Below are 11,208 nucleotides of genomic sequence, written 5' to 3' on the forward strand. Positions count from 1 at the left end.
TACCATTAAGCAAAACACCTGAGTGGGCCTTCCACTAAGACCTAATATTGTGGACTTTGTTGTCTTTTAGAGAATCCCCGTTTTATGATTTCTATTATTTTTGTTTCTATTGGCCTCCTGGTGCATATTTCTAAATAAGGTTGTGTGTAATCAGATTAGTCCAGGAGTCCTGGTTGGGTTCTGGGTTTGAGGGCAACACATGGCCCCTTTGGAATAAGATAAAGAAGAGAGAGAGGCCAGAAGACTGGTTTGTCTTGCATCTCAGTTGATCAGTGCAATCAAGGCCAGGGCATTTGCTTGCTGCATTTGCACACACACATGCACTACTCTATGTATTCAGCCTGAGCCTGTGTCAGGCCGTACCTTTTGACAGATGTGCCCCGGTTGTGAACTTACCATAACTGTATATTTCTAACCGTAGACAGACTGTAGTCACATCACTGGAGCCAACGTAAATGAATCAGATCTTTGATTTTTTTTAATTTTACAACAGATTGGTATTTCTGTTATAAAGAAAACATCTGGGAGAAAAATAACACTTGAATGTACACGTAACCAAAAACACTTGACATACAGTCGGTTAGAGGAAGATAGTGGTGTAATCCTTCATCTGGTTCACCTCTTGATGCATTCAGTTTGCAGGGACCGGGACGGGAAATACAGTATAAATAAATACAAAAACACATCCGGTGTCTGATCCGTTGCAATGATCACCTTGTTGAGGTTAATTATATCCACAGAGCAGCAAAACGGGCTGACACGGTGATCTGGGGTTCTTATGTGTTGCCACGTCACTGAATGAAAACAAGTGATAATTTACAGTCCAATATCAGTTTCACATTTTTCTCCACCAGTAACAGACCGTTATTCATTTTCTTCAATACAGTTTTTGTTGAGGTAAAAGACGTTAAACTGCAAAATGAAGGGCACTGAAAACACAGGACACCAGATTATGTTCGACCTCGTAAAGAGGTTCAGGACTGATCGGGGGGGGCAGTTTAAGGAAGTGATGGGGTCCAGCAAGGAGACTTCAACTGTATTCTCACACAGTATTAAAACATCGTCTTTCTGTACATTAGGAAATGTCTGTGATGGCTGAAAGAACATGGACACTAAAACGGACCCCTAAATGCTCTTGTTAGATATAAAGTAATCCGCGATGTTCAAGTTAGGCTACGTTTGCTTAATTTACTTTCATGTTGGATCCACTCACAGGGTCAAACTGGCCCATGCACTTATGTGATTGACTACATTTCCAATAATGCCTTTCAACAATCCCTAGAAAACAGCTGCGTCAACTACATGCTGCTTTCAAAACTGTAATCTAGATAAAGAGATCTCGCTGCTGCGCCTTGTAGACACGACAGTAACTCCTCGTGGCCACTGGGGGGGGCAAAGTATACGAGTAAATACATTAATGATGCGTGTTTCCTTTGGATCCATATGCTCATTGCACGTATACTAAACAAATGGACCCGGCGATGCAGCAAACAGCAGTATTTACCAGTTCAAGGTGAAGTGTAAATAACATCGGGGCAGGCTGAATGTATGACAGTGGGTTGACTACAGCTGATTATCAGCATGTAGTGTGCAACACAACGCTCAAGACAGTTTGAAGAGCTGCAAAAACAAGCTTAGTGTGTTTCTAACGTTTGACTCTGAATCACAGCAGCGTACAGTACCTCCAAGAACGCTACGGACTGACAAATGACCGTATTAGAATCATCTTACCGAAGACCAGGTCCCATCATTGCATCAACTGACAACATTTAACTCTTTGAGGTATATCGTCACACTTCTTCAGTCCAAACTGTGTGTGCTAATGCAGATGATGGGACAGACACTAAACAGCATCTACATTCTTCTTCCCACACAATCCTGACCATCCGGTGCCCCTCCCCCCCCTCTGAAAATCCCTTCTCCTCCACATGTTCGTTCCACCGCCTCACTGCAGCTCCTTCATCCTGTTGAGGGCGGAGCCTGCCTGGAACCATTCGATCTGCGTCTCGTTAAAGCTGTGGATCAGTTCCAAGGTCTCCTCGCTGCCGTCGCCGTGCTTCACGACTGCCGTGAGATGCTGAGGAGAACGGGAGGGAGAGGAGAGGTTCTCAATGCGGCCGCTATTCATGAACAGCTGGAGAAAAGGTTACTGCAAGCAAGCCATTTTTCAGCTGTAATGCCCGCTTACCTTTCCTGGAGCGAAGGTTTTGAGTCCTCTGATGGAGACCTTGTCATCGGGGCGGATCTTGTCATAGTCCGATGGGTTGCTAAACGTCAGTGGCAGCACACCCTGCTTCTTCAAGTTGGTTTCTGAGGACGGGAGGGAGACAGGTTTGTTATAATTGAATGTGTAAGATTTCACACAGTCCTAACTTCAGACAAAAACAACCATTACTTTACACAAATACAAGAAAAACTACTAAAATGACTGGACATCCAAGACTCCTCTTCACATGTCGAATCTTAAGACAGTATCCCCGTCTCTAGCGGGTGTTGTGCAGTACCGTGAATTCTGGCGAAGCTCTTGACAATGATGGCTCTTCCTCCCAGGTGCCTGGGCTCCAGGGCGGCGTGCTCTCTGCTGGAGCCCTCGCCGTAGTTGTCATCACCGACCACGACCCAGGACACACCGTTGGCCTGCGCACAACAGGAAGGACAAAGGGTTAACGGGAGTCCCGCTGTAGATACCTATGGTGTAGGTTTTGATGTTAAGTGTTTACAGCGTGGTTCACCAGCAACAATAACAATGCAGCATTGCATTTGAAGAGACAATGCTAGCAAGGTTAAAAAAAATACCATTAGCCAGTATTTATGGAGGCCCACTCCAAGTCTCCGAATCCAAATTTAAAACCAATACAATGCTAACAAACAAGGAAACCCGATGGAATGTATAGATGTGCTCCTGCACCCTTTTCTCACCTTGTAGTGGCGGGCCACGTCGGGGACTCCTCCGTACTCCCCCGTCAGGTAGTTCTTGAGCTTGTTGATGGCGTCATTCTCGCTGTTGACGGCACCGATCAGCATGTTGTTGGAGATGTTATCCAGGTGACCGCGGAACTTCAGCCAAGGTCCCGCAGCGCTGATGTGGTCTGTGGTGCATTTGCCCTTCACCTGTGGAGGCAGCAAATAGACACAGGTGCAGTGAGAAGGTTTAAAGACTAACTGCTGCAGGGGTTGGGTGCCATTTCAAAAAAAAAAAAGATCAGACCTTGATTAGGACCTTCATGTCCTCGAGATCACTTCCGCTCCACTTGTCAAAGGGCTCGAGCAGCTGTAGCCGGTTGCTCTCGGGGCTGACGTCCACCCTGATGCTGGTGCCGTCGGGGGGCGGGTGCTGGTACGTGTCCTGGCCTGGGTCAAAGTCCTTGGCGGGTAGTTCATCCCCGTAGGGGGGGTCCAGCTTGAACTTCTCGCCGTTGGCGGCTGTAAGGTAATCCGTCTCTGGGTTGAAGTTTAACGTGCCGGCGATTGAAAGGGCAGTGACAATCTGGGGACGAAGAGGAGATGGAAATGTGAGTCGTGTGTACAATAACTAGCCAAGTGTGCAGTGCGGATCTAGTGAGTTTACCTCAGGGGAGGTAACAAAGGCGTGGGTCGCAGGGTTAGCATCGTTCCTGGCAGTGAAGTTTCTGTTAAAGGACGTGACGATTGTGTTCTTCTCTCCCTTTTTCACATCCTGCCTGAATGCAAAACACACACACACACACACACATATTAACTCAAAGGAAACACAAGTGGAATTGAACTCTCTGGACACTGTAGGTCATGTTACAAACACTTACCTGTCCCACTGTCCAATGCATGGTCCACATGCGTTGGCCAGGACCACCCCTCCAACATCACCAAGGATCTTTGACTACAGGAAGACGCAAACACATCTGAGCTTATATTATCAGCGTGGCGGAGGTGCAACTCTTTAGTGCTCAAACACTCACGTATCCATCCCTCTCAATGGTGGCACGAATCTGCTCGGAGCCAGGGGTGACCGTGAACTGAGCTTTGCACGTCAGGCCTTTATCCAGAGCCTGCTTGGCCACAGAGGCGGCGCGGCCCATGTCCTCGTAGCTGGAGTTGGTACAGCTGCCGATCAGACCTAAAACAGGGGGAAAGGAGCCAGAGAGCATCTCGCTGAAGACGCTTTTGCCCACATTCTGACATGTAGCAGGAGTCAGACCAAAAACTGTGCAGCCTGTCCACCGCTGGTCACTTCTTACCAACTTTCACCTCCAGCGGCCAGCCGTTCTTCGCAGCAACAGCACCTATTTCAGACACTGGGTGAGCCAGGTCGGGGGTGAAGGGCCCGTTAATGTGAGGCTTCAGCTAGAAAAAGAAGAACACAACGTTGACGTTACTCGAGTCATTCTCAAACAAACCTCTCTCTCTGTAATTAAAGCAGGCAAGTGAACCTCTCACTTGTGCCGTTCAGGCATGTTTAATTATAAATGGTGCCATGTGTATTTGGAGATGTCGAAGAAAACTCTGTGAGCATTCGGATAGATCACGTTCTTCCAGCTTTGGTAACTGACGCTCAGAGGAGTCATATCCCCATCCAGACCTGGATCTAAGGTCCTACAACTTTCCCGACTTCACAGAACTAAAAAGGAAAGTTCAAATGTTCTGTGGTCAGAATAGATGAAAATAGTATAAACAGTCTGGTTTATAGCGGGCTACAAAAACACTTTCTAATGCAAATCCACATTCAGGTTTGCTCATAAATCACCAGAGCAGAGACCTTTATTTCATGTCACTCTCTACGTGTATTCTCCGGACGCTCTACGCGCTTTAAAGCACCCAATGAAGGCAGAGAGAAAAGTGCAGACCTCGTCCAGGTTGAGCTCGATGAGCTCGTCGTACTCGCAGCCTTCATCTGGCACCAACAAGTCGGAGAATTCGTCAGACAGGGCAGCGATCTCTGGGAAGACACAAGAGGAGTGTTGAGACACTAACAAGACACCGAGCTTTCATTTATACCAGGCGGGTTTTCCATGAAGATAGGCACCGACATACACGCAGTTTAGAATTCCAGAACAGATATCTGCTGATTACTCGCATCCGGCTTTCATTTGTAAGGAGGTGAAATGGTTTATAGGTGCAGATCTAATGCAAGCATCTATGATTTTGTGCAGTTTGGGTTTCTTTGACAGTTGACGCCGGACGGATGGAACAGATACAGTTTGATGGAGGGAGATGAGAAGTGACAGTGATCCTGGCCCAGATGGAACTTCAGGACATTACCTACTTCATCTAAAACAAAAGCTTTTTGTGTTTATCGTCTATGGATTGTATAATGGTATTTTCTTCCCTCGTCTCTACGCAAAGTAATACGTTATTACTTTAATTAATATTGGATGACCAAAAGCCTAAACATACGTTCACGTCCCGTCTTCTCCAGGTACGTCTTCATGCGGTGGTTGTAGGGAAACACAGAGGTCGTGGCTCCAATCTCTGCTCCCATGTTGCAAATGGTGGCCATACCTGCACACAATGAAAACACATATGAGACAAACAGCTATGAAGAAAAATTTAAATACATCAAAGTATAATGAATTCAGATTGAAAAAAAAAATGCTTATTTTTTTACTGACCAGTGCAGGAAATGGAGTCAACTCCTGGTCCGTGGTATTCTACGATGGCTCCAGTGCCGCCCTTCACCGTCAGGATGCCAGCCACCTTCAGGATGACATCCTTAGGAGACGTCCAGCCTGAGAGAGTACCGGTCAACTTCACACCGATCACCTTTAAAGGAAGAGAATTAATCGTGGGAAGAAAGTTCAGAGGCAGAAAGAAACACAACTACGGTTGAGAAAGAAAACACAGGAAAAGTGTGACTGGAAACAAAAGTCAAAAGACGAGACGGTCAACAGAATGTGTGCAACATATTGTATTCCGCTCACCTTGGGGCACTTGAGCTCCCAGGCGATTCCTGCCATGACGTCCACAGCGTCTGCTCCTCCGACGCCAATGCAAATGGAACCGAGCCCGCCGCCGTTTGGTGTGTGGGAATCTGTGCCAATGAGCATCACTCCTGGGTAGGCGTAGTTCTCCAGGATGATCTGTTTTTGTGCGAAATCGGAACGTTGGCGTGCTAAAATTACAGTAGCTTGTCGTTTTCTAGGCACTGCATCCAAACTTCAGTGGTAATACCTGATGGATGATTCCAGAGCCCGGTTTCCAGAAGCCAACTCCATATTTTGCCCCAGCGCTGGACAGGAAGTCGTAGACCTCGTGGTTGACTTCCTGGGATGAGAACCATGATGAGAACGCAAGTGAACAAGTGATCACTTTTGAGAGATTAGCAGAATTACGGTAAACAAATAGGATCCCTCACCTTCGCTCTGGCCAGATCCTTCACCCCTCCGGTCTGAGCCTCGATCAGATGGTCACAGTGAATGGTGGAGGGCACGGCCACCTTGGGCAGGCCGCTGCTGATGAACTGGAGCATCGCCATCTGGGCCGTGGCGTCCTGCATGGCCACGCGGTCGGGACGTAGCCGCAGGTAGGTGCGACCGCGGTCGATCTCCTGTTTGTGGGGGTCATCGAGGTGGCCGTACACGATCTTCTCCGACAGGGTGAGCGGCCGGTTGAGCCTGGACAGAAAAATGAAACAACATTCTATTTGTAGTAAGATGCTGCTGCAACATTAGAGGAAGATTCAGCAAGGAACCGGTCAGACGATGACAGCTACAACATAAAAACAAATAAATAAATTAGCTAAAGAAGAATACAAGTGAGAAGATAAACCGAAGGTCAGGCTGACAGACGAGAGTTGGCGAAGGCTACAAATACGATGGAAAACTGTGATAAAGGTCAAACACTCACTCACACAGATAAGGGAGCGTTTTGGGAGAAACAGTGATGTGAGCCACAGCAAACAAAAGAGGAAGATTAGGAGGCCGCTGACCTTTTTCGCACAATGTCAATGTTGGATTGGAGCCTCTCGTAGTTGACGAAGGCGCTGGGCTCAAAGCGGCTCATGGACACTTGGGCTTTGGCTCTGTAAGCTGCCGATACATGCAGGCGCCGTGCACCATGACCCAGAGCCAGCTGCAGACAAAACAAAAAACATGCAAGTGATCACAGAGCCGCAGACAAAAACAGACACACTGACACCGTTGTAACTTCTGAACCGTTTGGCTGCTGGGCCTACATATCAAACAAAATGGTGCATTAAAAACAGTAAAATTATAATATATGGTGGATGGTTTATGAATGATTTAACTGTTCAGAGTAACGGCCAGCAGGAAGAAACTGTTCTTAAATAACATTAAACATCTTAGATGATGAAGTTATCAAAGAAGACACACAAGAGAACAAAATGTCAAACAGCTGAAGGTCTTTAATGACCCGACAGACAGACAGACAGACAATGTGTGCTAGAGATTAGCTGTCATTCAGTGAAAGAACTGACAGTGAGCAGCTGAACCCACAACCATTAATCACTTGACTTTTGGTGTCAAGTAGCTAGCTGTCAATCAATTAAGAGGCTAATTCAAGAGTTAATACATCAATAGGAACTGTAATTGTGGGTTCAGACAGCAATCACACTTAAACATAAGCTGGGCAATCTATTACTTATTAATGGCGTAAATCTTAATCTAATGTGGTATTATTAGGAGTTGGAATGCACAGATCTTTTTTATACCACCAACGTGAGACTACAGAGCATTTACTGGCTCAAGTTTCTCCAACCCGTAACAATGCCAGCAACAAAAAGAAATGGCATCTGTTCATGTCGTGAACTAAAAGACAACATATGATATTTTAATCTACCAAGCCTACATACATTGTTGTTTGTGTCTGTTTCAGAACACGGTGTTCTGGTTATCTGCCATCAACATGAGCTCGAATAGACCTCAACTAGAGCTCACTTTGGGTTCAGATATTAAGAGTTTAAACACCTGTTGGTCTGTTATTATTAGGTCAGATGTAAATATCTTTACAGCACACTGTTGTCATTGGACATATCAGGGACACACACCCTGTTAACTGTACAACAGAATGAATTAACTAGTTTCTCTTGGAGCAATAGCTAAAAAAATGTGCAAGACTGTGTGTGCTGTATTACTTTTATTAAATATGTTTTCTATTTTTCTTACACGCTGCTCTACTGTGTGTATGCTGGGAGCTCTCACCTTGTGGTTAACCTTGCTATTAAACACCAAACTCCACTTCTAGTGATAACCTGGACATGTTAATTCAAGGACTGGTTAAATCGGTAATGAGTCTCTGGTAAAGACATGTGTTTTATTAAGCCAGTGACAGACTAAAGATGCGTTCAGTGCAGTCAGGACACGACGACCTGACCAGTGAGCCTGTGACCGGTCCACAGTTTATTTATCCTCAGCAACCGCTCTTAGAACTATAAAATGTAATTTTAACATTGCAATAGATTTATTAAATGCAACATGGTAAGTGACATCTTTCACTGGTTTTTAATTATGGTACAATTAGCCCATTTTCGTCTCTTACCTGGAGCCGGGCGACGGTGAGACAGTAGGTTGCCATTTCGTTCACTGACAAAGATGTGTCGCGCAGTTGTGACGTCACAGCTTTTTAAACTGCGGTCCTTGAAGGACAAATGTTTACGATAGTTTTTGATAGTTTTTGAATAAATGTAATCTAAACTTAGATTTATCCGTCTCCATTTTATGTATTTTATGTATTTTTTTTACAACTTTTTTTTTTTAAATTCAATTTCACCCATACAAGATCGAATTTTAGCGTTAATATATGATTTACCTTTATAAAAAGGATGAGGACCCTTTTTAATTATTTTTGGAGACGCTAGGTGGCGGTAATGCAACTCCTCATCCAAAGTTTACAGGTCAAAGGTTGAACCAAATCAGCAGCGCTCGCCTTACGTTAGCCAACAATGGCTAAACATCACCCAGATTTGATCTTTTGCAGAAAACAAGCCGGTGTCGGTATGTGTGAACTTATTTAATATCACAAGTTTGCTAACACTGTTCGTTGTTTCTTTAAACGCAGCTGGGTGTCTGTTTAATGTTTAGCGCGAGATAACGTTAGCTGCCATGCTAACGGTAAGAGCATGGATTTCATTGAACGAATGTTAGCCACGGTGTTAGCTTAGAAACGTCTACACGTTTATGTCTTCGGGATGACTAATGTTTCAATTTCACTTGAAATGACTTCAGTGTATTTAGTAATGGGTTTTACTCAAAGTATAAGGAAGTTAAAAGCTTTTCACGTTAATCTAGCAAAGCGATATGAATCAACTGTTAGCATCACTCACTGGCTCTGACTGCTTTTGTTTTTATTCCTCAGCCATCGGGAGACTCTGTGAGAAATGTAAGTGTTTCCTTCTGTGGTATCACAAACTAAAAGTTACGTGTTTTCATTTGAGCTCGTAATTGTTTGTCTGCTGTCTTTGTTCACTTTTGCATCTGTAACAGTAGCGTCAGTCCTGTAGGTTCATGTCTTGTTCAATAGGCCCTTTTCAGAGCAGCTCTTTTGACGTGTAATTGCAGGGTAAACACAGGTGAGATTACATAATGCATAATTATGGCCCTGTTTCATTTAGGTGGTCTGGGTTTCTGGTATTGTGCATGCTGGCTCACTATAGTGGCTGTGACACTAAATAGAATGCGACCTTAATCAGTTACACCTGTGTTTACCCTGCAATTACATGTGAAAATGGCTGCTGTGAAAAAGGACCTATGAGTGACATAGTCATACTAATCTTCTGTATTAATTTACTTACTTCCACTGTGTTAATAAACCTTTGCATTTATACAATAAATATAATTTTAAACTATTGATTAATGAATCGATCAGTAATGGGGAAAGTATGTGGCTGCTGTTTATTGACACACAATGTGACTTATGGTCGAGTGAAGATTTATTTCAAAACACCGTTTAGAACTTTTTCAGCAAACTCATTTATTCCCAACATTGTTTCAAAGTTCATTTAGTTGCTATGATGTTTCAACTATGGCTGTGTTAAACGACACAAATATTTTCCTATATACCTATTTTCTCAATCAATCCTCTCATCGGTCTCGTCCCCGTCCTTTCAGGCGATGGCAAATGTGTCATCTGCGATTCCTATGTGAGGCCGTGCACGCTGGTGCGCATCTGTGACGAGTGCAACTACGGCTCCTATCAGGGACGCTGTGTCATCTGCGGAGGGCCGGGAGTTTCTGACGCTTACTACTGTAAAGAGTGCACCATCCAGGAGAAAGATGTGAGTCCCTTTTATTATCCGTCACTGAAAAGAGATGTTCATGAGATTTTTGTTATCTGGCATAGCTGATTAACGAGCCTAAAGGAGATAAACAGCACTTTAAAAATGAACCCCAAATACAATTTTGTCTAGCTTCTTTTGAGATGAAAGCGTTACTCAACCGGGCTCTTTCTGTTTCCCTTTACAGCGCGATGGCTGCCCTAAGATTGTGAATTTGGGCAGCTCTAAAACGGATCTGTTTTATGAAAGGAAGAAGTATGGCTTCAAGAAGAGGTGAAGACACCACGGCCTCGGTGCTTGATTTTAGTTTTTCAGCTTTTGCAGATTTTCTTTAAAACCTCAAACATTTTTTGACTTGTCAATAAAACTTTGTTTTGTATTTTCATTCTTGTTCCTGTTTTGATTGAGTCTGCCTACGCTCGCACAGTGCTTGATATTAATAGTCACTAAACATCTGGCTGCTCTGTCACTGAAACATTATGTATTGACCAACAACATACAAACAAAACATCAATGGGTTCATAATGAACATTTAAATATATTTTGATATTCAACCAGGCTTAACCAGTGGGATTCTGTTTAAGGTTTTTGTCATCTTACTGCACAGATAACAGAATTGATTTGTATTGCTTTGTGTTTCATCTCATTGCTAAGAATCAACGAACAAGAAGATTAAGCTGCCAAAATTCTTATGTTGACAAATGTACAATAACATTTTGGCACAGCTACGGAATAAAAATGGGAAACAATGTTTTCCATCGTGAGAGTGGAGACTTAGTGTATTAGGTTGCTTTAATATGACAAAATCAATTTCTTCAGGGATGCTGAATGAGCTGGTTTCAGTTTAACGCACCGAGTATCACACTTTTCACCATCTTCTTACACCGCTTCTCCATAAACTCCCTCCACCAGATGGCAGTGTTTCAGTCTTCTGAACCATCAGATTCTCCAGTCTCCTCACAGTATCAGATTCACTTCATTTGATTAATTTCATTGAGTGAAGA

The 11,208-nt window shown here is 44.0% G+C and overlaps 2 protein-coding genes across 2 annotated transcripts; one reads left to right on the forward strand and one right to left on the reverse strand.

Moving 5' to 3' along the window:
* Nucleotides 1–460: 460 nt before the first annotated feature.
* LOC142951596 (aconitate hydratase, mitochondrial-like) lies at nt 461–8,529 on the reverse strand. Its single transcript, XM_076093230.1, has 17 exons — nt 8,470–8,529; nt 6,902–7,044; nt 6,329–6,587; nt 6,145–6,237; nt 5,895–6,053; nt 5,586–5,736; nt 5,371–5,475; nt 4,821–4,912; nt 4,215–4,320; nt 3,936–4,093; nt 3,783–3,856; nt 3,569–3,680; nt 3,209–3,487; nt 2,920–3,111; nt 2,505–2,637; nt 2,189–2,310; nt 461–2,077 (listed from the first exon to the last, which is right to left on the reverse strand). The coding sequence occupies exons 1-17, from the start codon at nt 8,503–8,505 to the stop codon at nt 1,946–1,948; spliced, it is 2,346 nt and encodes a 781-aa protein (XP_075949345.1). The 5' UTR covers nt 8,506–8,529; the 3' UTR covers nt 461–1,945.
* Nucleotides 8,530–8,792: 263 nt separating this feature from the next.
* phf5a (PHD finger protein 5A) lies at nt 8,793–10,589 on the forward strand. Its single transcript, XM_076093234.1, has 4 exons — nt 8,793–8,924; nt 9,286–9,309; nt 10,038–10,204; nt 10,392–10,589. The coding sequence occupies exons 1-4, from the start codon at nt 8,873–8,875 to the stop codon at nt 10,479–10,481; spliced, it is 333 nt and encodes a 110-aa protein (XP_075949349.1). The 5' UTR covers nt 8,793–8,872; the 3' UTR covers nt 10,482–10,589.
* The last annotated feature ends 619 nt before the right edge of the window (nt 10,590–11,208 follow it).

Source organism: Anarhichas minor, unplaced genomic scaffold, assembly GCF_050575085.1.
Source record: "Anarhichas minor isolate MPS153535 unplaced genomic scaffold, ASM5057508v1 ptg000017l, whole genome shotgun sequence".
In the NCBI taxonomy this organism is placed as follows: domain Eukaryota; kingdom Metazoa; phylum Chordata; class Actinopteri; order Perciformes; family Anarhichadidae; genus Anarhichas; species Anarhichas minor.